Below are 19,528 nucleotides of genomic sequence, written 5' to 3'. Positions count from 1 at the left end.
GCCTGGAAGAGGAGCAACCGGGACAGAATCCGGTGCCCTGACCGAGACTAGAACCTGGTGTGCCGGTGCCGCAAGGCGGAGGATTAGCCTAGTGAGCCGCGGCGCCGGCCCCATGGTTAATTTTATGATTCCCACGCTTGGCAAACCTCTTTTCTCCTCATCTGCATTTGCAGGGAGAAATCATCATTTACTTTGGCAATACCTCCATCTCACTAAAGAAAAACTCCACTCTTGATTTAGGAAAAAAGTTCATTCCTTCATCCTTCCAAATAAAGTACAGTACAACTGGACAACAACGCACAACACTGACGGACACAACTGCATCTTATACTGCTCGCTACTCTTTAAGTATAATTCAGATATTAAGGAAAAGAACTGCTAATCACATTAACACATTACAGAAGTCAAAATTAACTTACCACACAATAAATTAAAACATTAAATATTAACCTCTTCAGTGCAACATATACAGAAGTCAGAGTAATGAGTTCTAAAAAAAAGCATCATGTTATAACAAAGGTAACGAAAAGTTGAACATTTCAGTAAGATTTCTCTAGCAGGGCTGGCTTGCTGTTTAGTGTCCTCTGTGTGTGCATCACTAGATCTTTCTGGAAGGCTGGTAAAATCCAGGCCTAAAGAGAATAGGTTGTACTTGAGAACACTACAGACAAACACACGTGTTGGGCTTGTTTCTAGGACATCCCGTGGTTCTGGGCTTCTGGATCCTTCTTTGGCTGGGACTGTTTACGTTTGGCTGGGCAGGGGTCTCCCGTGCAGAGCGAGAGGCTTGTTGGTGCGTCCCTGCTGAAGTGTGGAAAAGCAACTTGGTGGGGGAGGGGGCCCATGCCCTGGAAAACCTGACTGGAGAATCCTGGACGGCTTTCTAGAGCCGCACAGAACATCCTCAAGAAGTTCCGGAACCACACGTCCTCCTCCCTCACCAGGGCGGGTGGGAGAGTGTCAACCTCCCCCTTCTCCTTCCTCGGGAGGAAGCCCGATCAGGCGCGGGGACCCGACAGGGAGCTCATCCCTTGCTGGTTCCACTTGTGCTCAGTGGCGGCCCTGCCTGCCGGATTAGGCTTGGCTGTTGTAGAAGAAAACATTTTAGCCCAGAGAGCAGCGAGGAGACCCAGGCTCTAGAAAAGATTTGGAGCCCTACTGTAAAAAGGTTCTTAACGGGGCTTTTCAGGGTCTCCCGAGCCTCTCGAAGCAGCTGTGCTCCCCCTGCCAGGTGTGTGGCTGTGCGCCAGCTCGGGCCCCTGGAAGGCTTGCCTCATCTCCAGCACTGGCTTTCTGAAGGGCAAAGAAACACAGGGAACGTGCAGAGATGGATTAGTGGCGCTATCTTACAACCTGCAAAGAGAACACGTATACGGCTCGCCAGAGAACCACCACTGCTGCCTAGTGACAGGCGGCTGATGCTCAGTGGTGACTTGATTTCTGAAGGACAAAGCACCCAGGGAGCAAGTGCGCCCTCTCACAGTCCACACAGGCCTGCCTTGACCCAGCAGCTGGTTCCAACCCGTCTTATTCGCTGGCTGACCAAGGACCGGTCTGGGAGGAGTGTTTATGCCTGTCCACTGCCTAGTGGTACAGGTGCCAGGAAGGGGGTGCCAGCAGCTGCCCCCTGCTGGACCCCAAAACCACAGCATCTGAGAGATGCCCCATCTAAAGCCCCTGCAGGGAACCTGAGCTTACACTGCCCACCCGTGCTCAGCTTCTCAGCCTCTGCTGAGTCTCTTGGGTGCCAGCTGTTGACGCTGTCTTTAGGCGGGCACTGATGCTTCCAACGGTTGGGTGAAGAAAGTCCTGCAGAACATGTCCACACAAGCTCACCCTCTTCCCAAGCAATCGGATCGTCATGGGTCTCCAGCAGACTGAGAAAAGAATTCTTAAAGTAACCCCAAGGGATACTACTCCACTTTCATCAGTCTCTGAGCCGCAATTTCAGACTTCCGGGAAGTTCCGATGAGAAAGCTGGGTGTAAACTGGTGCCTAAAAACCAGTGTCAGCAGCTGCTCTCTGAGCAGGCTGCTACCGTCATGCTGTGGCCCACACATCTGCTGCTATAGGACCAGCCCAAGCAATGCAAACTTGAATCTAAGTTTAAAAAAAAAAAAAAAAACACTAAAACCAAGAACCTGGAGCTTGGTCATGACACGGTTAGGGGCTAGCTCTGGTTTTTCTGCAGTTAGCACATCAGATGTGGCATCATGACACAAGAATGCCAAAGCGAAGATCCAGCTCCCGTGTTTGTCTCAGTTACAAAGCAGCAATGAGGACACTCAGGGAAGCAGGCTAGGGAAGAAGAACCAGGGAAGGATAAAATTTTCTAATGGAAAGTGTAAGCCAACTTGACACATCCCTCTCGTGGTGGGATGAGTTAGATGCACTGAAGGCTTGACTTGTGGAAATCTTGTACTTTTCCAGTACTGGTACGAAAGTTTCCCCACACAAGGAGTTTCTATATTATTCTGGTTCTAAATTTTCACAAATTCTTAGGCATGAGCTCCCTGCTGTTCACTGGGAGGGGTTCTCTGCTCCCCACGGCGGGCCCAGGGGTCAGAGCATCTCCCCATATTCAGGACAGCCCAGCCCTTCCTCTTCTTGAGGGCAAACTGAGACCCACATGGTGGAGATGGCTCATCCAGCCTTTTTGTTAATAAAACCGGCATCCTGAACGGAAAAGCAAAAGCCACTGGAATATTTCTCCTAATGCTTGAAAATAAATAGGAAAGTTAACGTTTCTCCTTTAAAAATAAAGTAACCAACCAAGCAAGCAACCAAATGGAACATGGATTTGGCCTGTAACGGCTGGGCGGGGCACACAAGGAAGTCCATCTGTGCAGTCACTGCATGGTGGCGTATACGTTGTTTGTCCTGTGCAGAGGCACACAGGCTGGCTCTCGCAGACGGGGCGGGCTCTGCTAACTTTCCTACCTGGGTGCATCTGGAGCGTTTTCCTGCTTTGTGTCCTAAATGGTGGCAGGGCCTCTGAACCCCAGTCCTTGCTTCTGTCAGGAACCCAGCTTCCAGATCCATCTCTACTCCCCCCGCCAACCGGGGGCTTCTCCCCAAACCCTATATGTCCCAGAGAGGCCGGTGTTTCTGATCAGTATAACAATACATACATCATGAATGTAGAAGTCGGGAAGGGTGTATGCTTTTTACGTTGACTTAAGAGATTAAAAACAGAACCATTATCCATCTAATAAATAACAGATGAGCTCTGAGGGCGGTGTCCATGGAGCCCATCAGAATGGTTGAGGGCCTCGGGGTTAGAGGACGTGGCTCTTCTTAAGCTCATGTCTCCTGTAACGACAGGCAGCTTTCCGTTTGCTGCTTCATTCCCCAGTAAGCAGATGGGAGGAAACTGTAGTGACTGTAGGAGCCCCCGGTGCTGGACAGCGTTCTGTGCTGGGGAGCAGGCGCATCGCAAAGAAATCCAGCCTGGATGCCGTGCCTGGCAGCAGGTAACCGCGCACACCTGGACTCAGACGCTGATGACACACCTGTCATCGGTAAACAGGAAGTCCACCCTTTGCAGTTCTCGTTGGACCAGTCTCTCCATCCTGGTCCGCTGATTTCTTGGTCACAAAGAACAACCCGAGCAGACAGAGTTCTTGGCAGAGTTTTGAAGGCCCAAACAGGGCAAAAAGGCCGTGCAGGTGACGGCAGGCAAAGTCGGAGAGGTGTGCCGGCACGCCCCAGCATGCCTTGCAGCGCCGTCCCGAGGAAGGCCTTTCTTCTGCAAGCTGCCACAGTCCACCTGGCCAGACTCCGCCCCTGGGCTCTTCAGACCACTAGGAGGGAGGAGACACAGGCTAGGTCACGCGGCCCTGGCACTCAGAGACGGCATCAGCCGCTTCTCTGGTCTTCTCAGGAAGTCAGGCCTGAGTTCAGAGTCTGCTGGTTCAACCTCAAGAAATTGTGCTTTCAGTGCCTAACTAAATGGGTTGCAGCAGAAGAGGAAGGGGGAGGGTGTGGGTGCACCCTATTCTGAGGACCTCCAGCGGTCTCTGGCCAGCTCCCTGGCAGCGGGTGGCTGGGTGGTAGAATGGGCCCCAGGTATTCTCTGTGGCTGTCAAGGTGCAGCCGCATGGACACTGCCCTCAGCTCTTCAGTCTAGCTCAGCCTCTTCCTCCCCTGGGCCTTCCCATGGTTCCCCTGGCCCAGGAGTGGTCCCTGAGGTGGTACAGGTGAGCATCCCCCCAGGGAGAGGGGTTTCGGCCTCAGGCCATCTCCAAAAGGCCAGACCCATGCTCAGATTCAAAGCTAACTTATTAAATGCAGCCCAGGAAGAAGTGACGAGAAACCTGCTCTACTGTCACACAGCTCTGCTGAGGTCCAGACAAAAGCTATAAAAAGAGTCAAGTATTTTTCTATTGGTGCTACAAGGAAAAATAAAATTTGCCTTTAGCTCAAGGGATGGTCCCCTCCCCAGGCCGTGGAGGAACGTGTGAGGGGAGCCTCTGCCGCCCCAGATTCTTCCCCGGGTTCCCGCACTGACTCGTGGGAGGACTCACGCGGGCCTTTAAAGGGCTCTGTTCACCACATCTCCGAAGGCCATCACCAGGATGAATGTGTGTGATCCTCAAGAGCTGTGGGCCTCGAAGCCCAAGGTCGTGCTCTTGCCCGGTTACCGTGGTTACTGAGGGAGGGATGCTCTTGGGCTTCCAGCTGCCTCCAGGCCAGAGCCTTGTGAGGCTTCACATACTCTCTACTAGAGCCGGGCACCAGGGGAAGTCACTTGTCACAGGCCACACAGTCACCGGCAAGGATAAGCTGAGCACACCTTAGAAGAAACTAAGCTTGACCTGCTGAACCTAAGAGCCCCTTCCTGCTTCCAAGAACTTCCCGCCCGGCTTGGAGGTGGTCCCCGAGGCCGGCCCGCCCTGGCACGGCTCCTTACCTGTCTCCGAGTGGCAGCAGGCGCTCCTTCCCTTCAGGAGGGCACTGGGCTTCTCATGCCGGCACACGAGGGCCCGGCACCACTCACAGTGTTTCCGGACCTGGCAGCAGCTGCAGACAGAGAAGGACAGCCTGGGCGGGGGGCCTGGGCGGGGGCCTGGGCGGGGGCCTGGGCGGGGGGCCTGGCGGAGGGCTCTCGAGCAGCCCCCTCCTGGGGGCTGTGGCGCTTGCAGGGCAGCGGTTCTTTGGGGCGGACGCTGGCCAGCACCAAACCACCCATTGGCTGCCCCAGAGGCCGAACTGACTCCAGCTTCCCTGGACGTCGGGGGTACTGGCCGCTCGCCCGGCTGCTTTCTCCATAAAGAACACGTTGAGTAACTACAAAAATGTACCGAAGGCCTAGAAACAGACATCGGGTCTGGGACAGCACAGCTGCCCCGGCTGGCAGGGCTGCGCGGGCTTAGGAGGTCTCATGAGCTATTGCCAGCGGCAAAGCGGGGAACTTGAATGGGCTGAATTGACCCAGGGAAGAGAGGCGAGAATGAGTCATGGAACTCGATGGTTTTCAATCTTCTGAGGACTAACATTCTAGTTTTGGAAAATCCAATTTCTCTGTAAACCTGTGTGACCAGGAGTCCCGAAGCATAAGGGTTTCAAAGACGCCTGCCTCTGCCTGTGGGCAGGAGCGAGCGTGTTCCAGACCTGGTGTGAAAAAAGAACCAGGGAACTCGGAAGAAGCAGCACAGAAGGAAACTTTGGGTGAGACGTTAGCTACCCATGGGATATCGGGGGGCTTTGTACACACACGAAGGTTAGAGTGACTGCAAGCTATCCAGGGGTAGGGCGGGGCGGGGCTGGGCAGAGCCTCCCAGCTGACCTGTGTCCACAGGGAGACAGACAACAAGCCTGTCCTGTGCTTCTCTCTCGGTGCCAGGTGGCATCTCACAGTCCCCACCCTGGCCTCTCAAGCTGGGAAGGTTACCAGGCTCTGAATCTTTAGACGACAGAGCTGAGCAGGGGGCCCTGGGACCACCGTTTTCTGTCCTGGGTAGAAAAGGGGAGGCCAGGACAGTCTGCCTCGCATGACTTACAGAGTTGGGGCTGGGACCAGGTCATTCCATGCCACACAAATCTAAGGGCCTTGATTCCAGGTGCATCGGTGACTTTCTGGCAGCCAGCTGGCCAGGCAAGCTTGTCTTGGTCCCTTTCCAGGCAAGAGTCCCAGGGCAGTGGGATCAGAGCCTATATATCCCTCTAGCATGAAATACAGCGATCTCAGCCTGGCCCCATGCCCAGGTGGCCAGCAACCTGGAAGGCACGAGGGCTGAGTCTCTGGGAAGGGACAGGAGAGGTGGGAGTGGGTACTTCTCTGGGAATGAGATGGCCAGGCTTCTGGAGTGTCCAGGAACATTCACTTCAGTTTCTCTGATTATAACCTCCTCCTAGGCCAGCAGGGCTGTGCAGGCTTGAGCCTAGACTTCATGTCTGTTTCAGGGCCTTCAGTTATACAATGTTGTTCTTTAGGGAGAAAGCAGCTGGGCGAGTGGCCAGTCTCCTCCAGCATCCGGGAAGCTGGAGTCAGATTGGCCTGTGGACACAGAGCTGGCACTCTGGGGGCAGCTAATGGGTGTTTTGGTGCTGGCCCCAGTTTTGTTAAGGTTCTGGGCCCCTCCTGGCCACAACACCAGGACTGTGGAAGTGATGGGGGGTGAGCCCAACAGCCCAACAGGCCGCTCTTGCCGCATGGAGAGTGTTCATGAGTGTCAGAGCCCAGGCGATGCCCAAGTCTGAATCGGGGCTGCCTGGCCCCTCCCAGCAAACCTGCTTCCCCAGGACACCTGGCACCGACATGGACACTGCCTGGGGAGGAAGGGAAGGTGAGCCCGGTTCACACCGCATCCCTCACCACCTAATTCTGGCTTGGTCCAGAAGCAGGATGTGTGCAGGCTGTGGCTACTGCCAGAAAGCTGGGGCTCTAAGAGGCATCTTGTTTGTTGCCAGAACGAGGGGGCCTGTGCTTCTGATGCTACAGTAGCAACAAACCAACAGGACCGAGTCTCTGCCTCTCTGTCCCAAACCTAGGCATCCTCGGAGGGCTGACCTCTGGCTTCCTGCATTAACATGTAGATGCTTATTCCGGCCCTTGCCCACAGTGGCCTGTCCACTTACTGCCTTTGCCGTGAGTTATCTGTGCTGAATGGGCCCATAGCCTTTAAACGGTCTGTGAATTCCTTGTCATACCCAATTGTATAACTTAGGCTGCAGCTATTTCCAGGGAATAAATCTAGCACGGTACCAGATTCTGGGAAGAATCTCTGACTTGGCAGGGCAGTACAGGTGGTGCATGGAGCAAGCAAAAGGGGTTAGGACACTCCCACCGAGGGGTAGGGCTCAGGATGGCTTTCTGCAAGATGCCACAGGGAGCCTGAATTTGGGAGGAGGAGGCGGCGGGGTGGGAGGTACTGTGCAGGGTGGTGGGCACCAGCTTTAATAACAGCAACCCAGGATGAGCAAAGTGCCTTCTGCAGCGAGGAAGCGCTTCTGCTACTGCGCAGCAGGGGCTGGGAGCTGTTTCCCATTCTTCCTGGAGCACTTTTCTGTATAGTGCACAGGGAGGCACCTTCAGTCCTCCAACTGGCCTCCCAAGTGCACAGACCCACCCACCCAGGATCGCAGCTCGGCCACTGTAGCACACCAAGAGTCACTAACGTTCCTCTCCTCTCCACTGACAACACCCTGGCTGGCCGGCAGACAGCAGATACTCACTGTATCAGCACACACGTGATGATGAGGACAGCCAGGGCCACAATGGAGACCACCACCAAGGCGGTGATGGCCTGCTTCTTCTGGCTGGCGGCCACCACGGCCAGGAGGTCCGCGTGCTCACAGCGGGCCCCGACGTAGCCAGAGTGGCAGCTGGGGAAGAGAGAGATGTCAGCATGTCCTCCCTGTGGGGAGTCTTGTTTCCCCAGCTCCCCAGGGCTGGGCTGGGCTGGAGGCACCCTGAGCCTTTAGGAAGAACCCAAAGGGGCCCCTCTCGCCTTTGCTATGGGAGGTGAAGGTGTCAGCAAACGAACTGCTTCCTGGTCATAGGCACCGCCTGTAGGGAGCAGAGGCTGGGATTAATCACCTTCACCCCAACGTGCTGCTGGAGTGCCTCGGGGTCATTGCCGCTGAGCCAGATCTTGGCGGAGTAAAGGCAGCCAATGTGTCCGCAACACGAACTTCATTTTGACAGTTCGTAAAAACCCAGGTGACTTGTAAACCGAATGTGCGTATTCAGGACTTTTCATGATGGACGAAAGAAAATATGCTAAGTCCGTTGGAGACACGGGCTGTGCTTGGCTTTTTAATCTATGTCAGCACGTTTAATTAATCCTACAAAGATTTACGTGGTGGCCCAGGACACAGGGGGACATCGGGAGGTAGACAAGGGCCTTGGGTGCACTACCCAGTCATGGTGGGGCTGGGGAAGGCACCAGTCTCCTGGGAACCCTGGTGGCCTCACACCCAGTGATGCCTGGCCTGCCTCCACTGCAGGATTAGCAAGGGCACCGCAAGGTCATGTGTGAACACGCGTGTCAAGTCCACAGCGCCCCTGGCCATGTTATTCCTGGCGTTGCTACAGTTCACAGCGGCTTTGGCATTCACCGCATGGCCAGCAGCCTCCTGCTGGGTGCAGATGGGTCTCACTCCCTTGGTGCTCCAGGACATGCCCCAGCTACATTTTCTTTGTCAGGCCTGTCGTTCTAAGCACATGATTGGAAGACTCAGCTTCCACAATGGTCCTTTGTGCAGGGTGGGATTCTTGGTGTCAGAGAGAACGTTTGATCACCACTTCCTTTCCCCAGGGGACTTCCGGGAGGGGCAGCCCCACATCACAGGCAGGATTTAAAGTCTGGTTTTGTTTTATCCTCTCCCCCGAAGCCTGCCGCCACCCCAAAGCTGTGGTAGCTAAGCTTTTCTTTTTAGGAGTCTATCTTTGGTGCAACTAGCCTGCCGGTAAGCTTTGCTTGTAGACTGAAGTGCCTGTGAGTTGAACTGAACAGAGACTTGATCCTGGCCTGTCACTGTGCCAGGCTGGTCCTGGGGCACTGCCCTTGGGATTGCTCTATGTGCGTGCTCCTGAATCACTGAGTCCCGGATGTCAGAGGGATGCGAGGAGCCACCAGGTAGACCCGATAGTTCCCTGGAGCAGCCACTTTGTCCAAAATCAGCAAAAGTGTAAGCATTTTAGTGCTAAAGGACTAGGTATTGTATGGATTTGAGATGAACAGAAAAATAGGAAATGCTGGAAAAAACTGTCCCAGAACCACTGCATGTGAGACTCTTGTCTTTAATGCTGCCTCATGAAGAGTTGTTCACGGACTCTATTGCAAAGCCCTTTGTAAATGCACCTTATTTAATCCAGAGGCTACTTCAAAATCTTTGTAGAAAAACAATTAAAATGTGAGTTTATTTTGGTGCAAAAATTCTGAAATCCTTGTACATCAAGGGGTCTTCCAAAAGTTCATGGAAAATATTATGAAAAAACTGCATTGATTTAAAAATGTTTTTGCACCAGAATAAGCTTATCTTTTAATTCCATTGCCTACCAACTTTTGGAGGTACCTTTGTGGGTTTTTTGATTTTAGTTTGAATTCAGGCACTTGTTCTACTGTTAAGGGTTATTATACATTTAACATACAATTTTTCACTTAATCCTTGTGTGGAAAAGTCAAGACAGTTGTCCTCCTTGTGTTCACCCTGCTAGGGATGAATTTGTCCCCAGGTCTGCTGACCCTGGGGTCTGGGCTCCCCTCATTCTCCCAGATGCTTCTCCTGCATGCTAACTAGGCCCTGGGGTGGGAAGGCCACAGTGAAGCTCTTCAGGAAATCTGGCTTCTGGTTTCACCTCTAATCTCGAAAGGGTGAAAGGGATTTGTGAACAGATTCAGCGAGGTGCAAAGCGTTTGTAGTCTTTGCTAAGGAAGGAAACTGAGGAGGCCAGTATGTTGGGACACGCCATCCAGGGTTCCGTGTAGACCCAGGGCAGAGAGAGCAGGTCCTAAATGGGGGAGGCACAATATGGAAACTGGGGGCATCTCCAGCAGGAAGCTGCCTTTTGAAAAAATGATCCAGTCAGAGGTCTGAGTAAGAGCACTGTCAGGGCTGAGGGGCTAGTGGGCCCTGGCAGGCTTTGCCTTTTGTTTGGTTCGCATTTAATGACAAAATTATGCAAAGACAGAAGTCCAGAAACCGCTTATGCTGGAGGCTCACCCTGCAGGGCGCTGGCCCTTGCCCAGTGGCGGGAAGCTGGCCAAGGCCTAGACCCCAGGCAGCGGGGTGCTCAGCACCAGGCTCAGGCAGTGCGTATGTCCACACTGCCAGCACCTACAGGGTCCTCAGCGGGCCCATCCTGAAGGTTTTGCATCCAAATGGCTCCCTGCCTTCCAGGGGGCCACCTGAGATGTTGGCTTCCTCTCGGCAGGACCCTGATCCACCCTTCTACCTGACCTCCCACCACCTTAGATTCTAGCCAACCGGAAGCTGTCACCTCTCCTCCAGCCCCTTTGCACAGCATCCACCACACGGGCACTCGGGGCATGCTGCACAGTCGATGAAGGACCACCCTCATTTGTTCATTTCTACTCCTGCCGTCGTCTCTACCGAGACAGTTATCCCCCACTCTTCCCAGACTCCCCCTCCACGATCACATTCTCCCAAAACATGTGCCTCACCCCCGCCCCATGCACTGGTCTGCCCACCCATCCATTGTCCCTCAGCTCTGCCAGGGGCTCTCCCTAGACTCCTGCTTGGAGCATCCCCGCAACTATGCCTGTCCTGATCACTTTTCTCTCCCCAGCCACTGTGAACCACCACCAGAACGGGGCTGCAGAGCCGGGACTTTGGAGTGGGTCACTGTATTTCTAACCTTGAGCGGCAGCCAAGGCAATAGGACCTCTTGTAGAAGGGTGCCAGTGCTGACGAGGACTTGGGTGGAGGGCTTGGGTGTGAGAAGGTGGCACTCACAACCCTGTCACACGCTGAAATATTCCCACAGGCCCTGGGAGAGAAGGATCCTTACCCCTCCCCCGTCGCTGGGCTCTGAAAACCCTATGAATGAACTCAGGGTTGAGACTCCCAAAAAAAAAAAAAAAACCACACACACAACACCCCATTTAAATAAAACAGTGCCAGCAACACATATCGTATCGTTTATCGCAGGCATTATGCTAATCCCAACAATCCCAGCTGCATTTGAAGGTGTGCCCATTTCCTCTCAAAGGTGAGGAAACGTTAACCTCAGCTGTGACGGCCATCACGCTGTGTCCACGCAAATTCCTTTGGGAGCTGTGCCAGGCTAGGGATTCAGCGACAGACCCCACCGTGGTCAGGGGAACCACAGACAGGCTGCTGGCAGTCCCCTAGGAGTGCTCCCTGCTGCCACTGTGGCAGTGTGCCACCAAGATGTCCCCAGTGCTGCTGTCCTGAGTCATGGAGGGAGATAACCCCCAGGGCAGGGTCACAGGGGGCTGACCTCCCGTGGTTTTCCCACCAGAGGAACATCTGCCACTTGTGTGTGTGCTGGTGCTGGCCCAACCAGCCCTGCCTCCATGCTGGCCCTAGGCGAGGTTCTTAGGAAGGTCGTCAGGGCGACAAGAATACCTTTCTGTCACCCTGCCACTGTTGCAGACACTCAGAGCCCAACAGGCCTGGGGTAGGGGAGGCATTTGGGCCAGTGCCTAAGGACTGGGAGGCGCGTCAGGGAGCAGGTGAGTGCCACACAGGTCTCCACTGCAGCCCGGGAGCTCCAGGGGCCTGAGCCAGCCCAGCCTCCCTGATCCTCCCTGATCAAAATCCCCCAAGGAGAGGGGCCTGCACATATTAAAGAAAGGGTCAATGGTCTGAGCATACTTCAAGAAACTCACAGAAAGCTGGAATGAAAATGTTTGTTTTGGTGCAACAATTTTGAAATCCATATATCTTTTTTTTTTCACAATATATATTTTCATGAACTTTTTGAAGACCCCTTATGATTCTGATGAAGGCAGAGCTGAGAGCCACCATGAAGCTTTTTAAAAATTTGAAAGACAGAAGGGCAGCTTCTATCCACTGGTTCACTCCCCAGTGCCCACAATAGCCGGAGCTGGGCCAGGCTGAAGATTGGAGCCAGGGACTCCCTCCAGGTCGCCCGTGGGGCTGGCAGGAACTGCTTCCTAGGCACGTTAAGAGGAAGCTGCATGGGAAGGGGAGGCAGGACTTGTGGCAGACGCTGATATGGGGTGTGGGCATCTCTAGTAGTGGCTTAACCTGCTGTGCCACAGCCCCTGCCCCTACCAGGAAGCTTTACAAAGTAAAAGCAATGGTTCTTAACCTTGGGCACACATTTCAATGGCTTAGGAAGCTTTCAAAAATCCTGATGTCTAGGTTACCTCCTAGTCCAACTCAATTAGGATCGCTGGGGTAAGTCTTGGGCATGAGTATTTTTAAAGCTGATGATTTCCTTGGCAGTCAGAGCTGACAGCCACAATGCAGCCTTTCTAACCTTGGGGTGGGGCGGGGTCCTTCCTCTTCCCAGTCATTTATAATAATGGGGATGCTTCTCAGTTGCCCTTTCTGAGGGAAGGAAAAAAGATGGTGTTATCTTTTTTTGAAAAATTTCTCAAGCTTCTACTAATATTAGATCTAATTCGATTATTTTAGGCACAAGTCACAGCAGGAGGGAGAGGAGCCGCAGTCACCTCACTCGGCCTCTGTGAGTCACGCTTTGCCTCAGGTAGGCACTGGTTTCCGCCCGGCTGCACAGCAGTCACCTGGGCAGCTCTGGGAAACACCAGGGCCAAGGGCACAGCCCTGGAGACGCTCGTCCAGCTCGGCTTGGGCACCCAGTGGGTTTCTACCGTGCAGCCAGGTCCGAGAACCTCTGAAACTGATCTAGCGTGTGCGTAAGGGAAGGAACCAAGAAGCCACGAGGTCACAGTCTGCTGGCTCTGCTTCCCCGTCCGTCCCTTCCTCCCTCCCTCCCTCCCTCCGGGCTGGGACTGTAGAGTGGCCCCTTCTACCAGCTGCTGGAGAAGCTGGGGAGGTGGTGCCTCCGTGTAAGAAAAAAGCAGCGAGAACACAATAGGAGCAAGAACTGTGCAAGACCCCATCTTTCCAGAGTGGATGTGGTGGCTTGGTGAGCACCATTCGTTCTCTGAGGGAGAGGGAGAAGGGAGAGAGAGAGGAGCCCAGGAGGCTGCAGCCGGGCTGGGAAGGAAGGCGAGTGAGTGCCCTGCCTGGTCGGTCCCCCAAGGCCTTTCCATGGCTGTTGCTGCCGAGGCGTGGAGGCTGCTCCGTGCTTTCCTTGCACCGCGGCCTCTCCCCCTCCCAAGGACAAGTGCACTGTCTGTGGACTGTCCTTCCCTTCTGCAGGGCGTCAGTCTTCCGCAGGCCCCGTGGCACCTGACTCCCGGTGTCTTCTCACACCTTTAAGAAAACCAAGGGTGCGTGTACAGCTGTGCTCCTCAAGCTTGTTTGTTTTTGGTATGAAAATTTTTCTCCCACTAGAAAGTGAATGTTTCTAAGTAAATTGGCAAAAGCAGGAGGCCCATCTTGTTTCACACTCCCACACCTGCAGTCTGAGCGGCATGTTTCCTTCCAGACTATTTCTGTGCCGTTTTTAACAGTTAAGCTTTTTGTAAAAACTGATCAGTTTCTCATTTGAACATGGCTTCATTTCACTGCATCATTAGAAAGCTGTGGAAGTCGTTATAAATGGCTGCACAGTGATGTATGTGCCACTGTTGGCCTCACCAAACCCTCATCACTTACGCTGTGCCCAACCCTGCTATCGGTAGTGCCAGGTGACTGTCCTGGTGCACTCATCTCTGTTTGCATTTGGGCTTATTTCCTCAGGACAAGCTTCCAAAAATAGGCGCAGCATGGCGCAGACCCTGTGGCCCAATTGGCATGAGTTCCAATGCCACTGCCACTTCCTGCCTGTGTCACCTTGAGCAGGTTATTTAACCTGTCTGAACCACGGATTCTGCTTCTTTAAAATGAAATAATAAGCCCTCGGTTGAAGAGTTATGGGCATCAGATGAGTTAATATCTCATCAAGTCAATCAGCCAGCCCTGACAAAGGCAAGTCTATGTAAGTGCTAGAGACGTACAGAACAGGAGGGGCACATTCTTAGGGCTCTTGAGATGTGTTAGGGTAGTCCCTGATTTTTAGCCAAGGCTTCTGGCACGGTCTTGACATAAAGTCTTCACCGTGATGTTCAAGGACCGAGTTGAAATAGTTTAGAAACACGTTTTATGCCAACTTGCCTTTAACCTGCAGGGATTCCCCAGGGTTGGGAAGTGCAAACACCAAGTTCAAGGGTATGTATAACTGGGCTTGCCCATTCTGGACCTCTCAAGAACTGGATTCTCTCAGTCCTAGAACCTCTGCACTGCAGGGGCAGGGAAAGGGTGGGCTGGAGTCCAGGCTACCTTTGCAGCTCTGCTCCAAGGGATCAGAGGGGATGCCTGAGTTCTGTGGTCGACTCTCCTGCACTCCCATCAGCAGGGCCTCTGAGCGAGCGGCCCTAAGCTGTGCTGATGGTTACCGTGGTGTTGACAGAATGGTGAGGGTGCCGACAGCAGCTGCAATAGCGAACACTTGAACTCTTGTGTTGTGCTGGGAACCGGGCTTGAATGTTCTCCAGTGCTGTCCAGTGGGGCTCTCTGGGATGGCAGGAGTGGTCTATTACCTGGGCAGTCCAGTATGATAGCTGCCAGCCACCTCAGGGTACTGAGTGTTTCTTAGTTGCGCTGGGCATTTTCAAACTAAACTAATCAACCAGTTAGCTGGCTGGGTGTCTAGCAGCTCTTGTCCTGGGCAGGAACTGCTCCATGTGCGTCACTGGGTTCTCAATACAATGCCATGAACCGTTCATGTTCCCATTTTGTACACAGAGAAATTGAGGCTGCATGGCACCCAGTCACTTGAATGAGAGACACAACTGGATTTTAATTCAGCTCGGATCTCAAGTTCCTGTCTTGACTGCTGTGTGACCCCTACCACCTGCCTGCGGTACGGGGAGGGTATGCTCTCTCCAGACACATGGACAGGCATCATGCCAAGACCCCAGGTCCACAGAAAGTGGCTCAGGTGCCACGGAGAAAAATCACTCTCCTGCTGTGATCTCTGCAGAGCCACGGCCTTGTCCGTCCCACCGGCGGCAGCAGTCATGTCTCTCTGGGTGCCTGACTCTGCTCAGGTTCCCCTGGAATGTTCTGTGGCCAGGCCCTCCTGGATTGTTTTCCTTGGCTGGCTGCAGACTGTTTTCACGCTTGGCTACGGGCGAACTGTCAGGGAGGGCAGTGGTGGAGGAGCGTCGAGGGCAGTGGTGGAGGAGCGTCGAGGACAGGTGAGACACTTCCACCTGGCTGCCACTGGGGCTCTTGGAACGTGCCACCTGGGCGCTTCCTCCGGCCACAGACTGCCAGTCTGAGGACTGTGCCTCTGGGGAAAAGGGGGCTGTCCGAACTTCCCGTTTCTGCAGCCTTACTGTCTTGGGAAATTCTCTTCCCGTTTGATTTCTGAGGTAGCTGGGTATTAGCGCAGGGATTTACTAGTGGGAATCAAAGCCAAGCATGGTGCACAAGCATTCAACTCTTCGCTCCCTTTGCTCGTCTGAGTGGTTATTTAACATTGTCTGTCTTGCCCTCGTTTTACAGTGTGCGGTGTCAGCTTGGCTTCTGTGGAAACTAGAGACTGTTGTTCTGCACACGATGAGGGAGAGCTCCTGCTTCCAGGCTATAACGTTGGCTCCCCGGGAGTTCTTTACGAGCCCACAGCGGACAGGGCCTTTCCTCAAGGTACGTCCGATTTATTGGCCAGAATGTGCTGGGGCAGGTCTTAAGAGCAGGGACAGAACATTCTAGTTCTTCCTGCCTGGACTCGGAGTTTCTGCTCTAGTGGGAATTCATTAATTAGCACATTCCTCTAGGATAGGTATAAGGCATGGTCTTGTCTTCTTGGAGCTGGCAGGGAGGCCTTAGAAATCTGTGCCCTGTGCAATGCTGCCCAGCAGAGCGGGAGGGGCCTGCGAGGGACACTGTCCAGGGGCTGGACGCTCAAAGCCCTCTGGGGCTACATGGGTGGGTGAAGCAAGCCATGGGGTGCGTGCTAGTAGGTGACTGGGGACCGACCTGCCGCTTCTGTGCTGGGGTCTGGGTGGGGACTGGAGCATGGGTGAGGGCAAGCCCTGTCTGTGGTGTGGCCAGCACCACCGGGTCCCAGCCGAGTGGCCTGCTGCTGCCATTTTTCTGTATGGACGCGGAAGCCTGGCTTGCAGATGCTGACCGAGGGTCCAAGCTGTGTAAGGCGAGGCAGGGCCTCACTAGTTCCTTTGCAGAAGTTGAGGTCACAAAGGAGCGATTACTTGCAGGGCGGGGCCTCCCTGCAGAGGAGGGAGCATCTGTTTCCAAATTGTGAGGGTATCTTGGCTGTCTCTGTGGGCCCCATGCTGAGTCCAGAGTCTGTGGTTGGGGGCCACCACTGTGCATTTCCACCACATTGATAATCATGAGAAACGCCAGTTATGCCGCAGCATCAGCATCCTCAGGGGGCTCTGTACTGGGAGGGTGGGCAGCGCTTGGCTCTGCAGACATTCCCGGGGGAAGTGCTCCATTATCTCCTTCCTCTGCAGGAGGACTCATAGCTGCCCTGCAGGGAGAGGCAGGGAGAGGAAGGCCCTTCCCCCCTCACTCACTGCAGCCGGCTGGCCGATCTCCAGTCTCTCCTGGGTGAGTACACCTGCTACCCTTCAACACCACGGTTAAGTGCTCAGCAGCCCAAGAGCCAGGGTTTGAACCTGACCTCCGCTGTGTGACCTGGGCACCACCTCTCTGTGCCTACCCATGGAAATGAATTCACACATGGGTTGTGCTTGAAACAGTGCCTGGCATGAAGCAAAGGCTCAATCAATGACCATCTTAATTAACAGTTAGTATTTATGATGTGAGTAGGTTGCATCACATGCAGTTTCTGACTCGCATTTTTATAGGTCAGAAATGGTCGACAATTTCATATAGACCAGTGACTCTTAACTGGGCGGGGGTGATGGTGCTACTGGCACCATCAGGGCTGCTGCTCATCCTCCTACATCGCACAGATGGCCCCACAGCAAGAAGTTACTGGATTCTGAATCTCAGAGTATAGGCCCACCTGGTATAGTGTGCTAGTATGGACAGGTTGTCTTAACATAGTTCTTCCCAGAACTTACACTGCTCCTCTCATCTAGGGGAGAAAGGCTGTCCTCCAGCAGGCTCTGGTCTCCTCTCTGTCTCGGAGTTGTAGCCTTGCAAAGTCTCCCAGGTGCTCCAGGCCTGGAACCCTTCCCAACCTGGCTAACTGTGGCAATCCCTGGTGGCCCTTAACTAATACAGTCCTCAGGTTCCACTCTTGGAGGTTGAAATTCAGTGGTCAGCAATACTAAAGGAGCGATGAGGCGGTGGATGCTCAGAAGCCACATGCTCTGGCCTCGTCTTTATTTCTAAGTTGCTCCTTGTTCTTACTGCGTCCATCTATGGACCCTGTGTGTGCACATCCAGCTTACTATTAGCTGTGAAGATGCTGCAGGCAGAGCCCTCATCTCGGAGACTCTGGCCCTGCAAAGGTATGCAGCCCCCTGCTTTGCCCTCCAGAAATTCCAAGTAGTGAATGCAGCTCTAATCCAGGCGTTTTCAGAGTCCCAGGCTCCAGCCCCCAAGGGGGCTCAGAGGTTCTAGGCTTGGGGTCCTGGAACCTGGATTTTTAACTGATGACTTTGAAGCAGGTGGCCCTCCGCCAGCTGTTCTGATCCTGCAGCAGTAAATGTTCTTCTAATTGGATGCTGGCCCTCCCCCAAGCCCTGGGACACTTACACACATGCTGGCTTGTCCTCCTGCACCAAAAACCTGCAGGTTCCATGGAAGCAGAACTGAGTGTGGGAGTCTGGGCAGTCGTTAAAATGGGACACCACTGCTGCGGCCACAGGCGGGTCTGCTGGGGGAGAGAAGAGACACTGAGGTCAGATCCAGGCACTGCTGAGCACACCCTGGTCCGCATCCCACCGGTCAAGGAGACGGAGCCCCTGATGGCTGGGACTTCTGGTCCCCACCTGGGGTACCCCGTGCAGCGCTCCCACGGACTTCCAAAGAACCGTACAGGACAGAGTTCCTGCGTCTTGCAATTTTAAGCAGGACTTTTTTTCTTTTTTGCAGACAATGAAAAATATCCCTCCAGAACTTTCAAAGACACTCAGAGCTACTTCATCATTTCAACCCAAGGACGACCTAATCTCACTTTTGCAAAGTGTCGGCAATCATCTTTTATAAAAAGGTAGCCTTCATAAAAATCCATTTTCAAAGCAAGAAACCAGAAGAAAGGTACCTAAGGGTCTATAGCCATTACATTGTTGCAGGGGCACAAGAGTTAAAGATGTTCATGATGGCTGCGAGTGAAACCGTGGGTTTCTAATAAGGTGCATATCCCAGGATTCTCTTTATGCCACAAAGACATTTAGACACGAAGGAGTCTGGGAGCAAATACACTAAAATGGCAGCAGGGGGGATTAGAGGGTGACAAGGTGAAAGCAGAGAACTCCCTAGGACTGCAGCATGGGCACTGCTGGAAGAGATGGGGCAGGGCTAGGGGAGGGTCTGTTCTTGCTCATAGCCCTGGCACAGTAAGTCTCATGAGCTCGTGTCCCGGGTTTCTTTCCTTGGCTTTCAGACAGGAATAGAAACAGCTGGCCCATCGTAAGCACTGTCCTGCATAACGCATCACAGCACAAAAGGCATCAATTTGATTTTTGTTCCATTCCCACAGCCTCATCTAGTTCAAGTAACCCTGGAGGTAGAGCAGGCAGCTGTTCACAATGGCACAGGCACTGCGGTTTGTGCTGCTGTAAGATTTATTTATTCGAGAGGCAGGGGATCTCTCCCTCCCCCTCTATCTGCCAATCCAGTCCACCCCACAAATGGCCAGGCCAAAGCCAGGAGCTTCATCTGGGGGTCCCATGTGGGTGCAGGGGCCCAAGGACTGGGGTCATCTTCTGCTGCTTTTCCAGGCCATTAGCAGACAGCTGAATTACATGAACTGGCGCCCATGTGGGATCCTGGCGGAGGCGTAACCCACTGCGCCACAGTGCCAGCCCTTGTGCTGCTGCTTTTAGCAGCTCCTCCTATGCTGAGGTGTGGGGAGTGAGTCCCATTCCATTTTGCTGAAAAATGTTTTTAGAGGTCTTGCTTGCTAAGAAAGGGCAAAGCATTTAAAGCATTTTTTTTTTTTTTGACAGGCAGAGTGGATAGTAAGAGAGACAAAGAGAAAGGTCTTCCTTTGCCGTTGGTTCACCCTCCAATGGCTGCCACGGCTGGTGCACCGCGCTGATCTGAAGCCAGGAGCCAGGTGCTTTTCCTGGTCTCCCATGTGGGTGCAGGGCCCAAGGACTTGGGCCATCCTCCACTGCACTCCCGGGCCACAGCAGAGAGCTGGACTGGAAGAGGGGCAACTGGGACAGAATCCGGCGCCCTGACCAGGGCTAGAACCCGGTGTGCCGGCGCCGCTAGGTGTAGGATTAGCCTAGTGAGCCGCAGTGCCGGCCGATGGGCACAGCATTTC

At 53.7% G+C, this 19,528-nt stretch overlaps 1 protein-coding gene across 10 annotated transcripts in view; it reads right to left on the bottom strand.

The window, feature by feature from the left end:
• Window positions 1-235: 235 nt before the first annotated feature.
• Window positions 236-19,528, bottom strand: part of TGFA (transforming growth factor alpha) — a 104,410-nt gene continuing 85,117 nt past the window's right edge. For 2 of the 10 annotated variants that reach the window (XM_008254281.5, XM_089327592.1), the window contains exons 3-6: window positions 17,791-17,911; window positions 7,678-7,827; window positions 4,913-5,022; window positions 236-3,803 (exon numbers count right to left, since the gene is read on the bottom strand). In XM_008254281.5, the coding sequence (XP_008252503.1) occupies window positions 3,796-3,803; window positions 4,913-5,022; window positions 7,678-7,827; window positions 17,791-17,911 (389 nt within the window). In that variant the 3' untranslated portion in view covers window positions 236-3,795. The other 8 variants (XM_008254277.5, XM_089327593.1, XM_089327590.1 and 5 more) reach the window with 5 other exon arrangements.

This window comes from Oryctolagus cuniculus, chromosome 2 (genome assembly GCF_051225735.1).
Source record: "Oryctolagus cuniculus isolate XC-2025 breed Fujian yellow rabbit chromosome 2, ASM5122573v1, whole genome shotgun sequence".
In the NCBI taxonomy this organism is placed as follows: domain Eukaryota; kingdom Metazoa; phylum Chordata; class Mammalia; order Lagomorpha; family Leporidae; genus Oryctolagus; species Oryctolagus cuniculus.
Note: the sequence above shows the minus strand (reverse complement) of the source record. Positions and strands in the feature narration are given on the sequence as shown.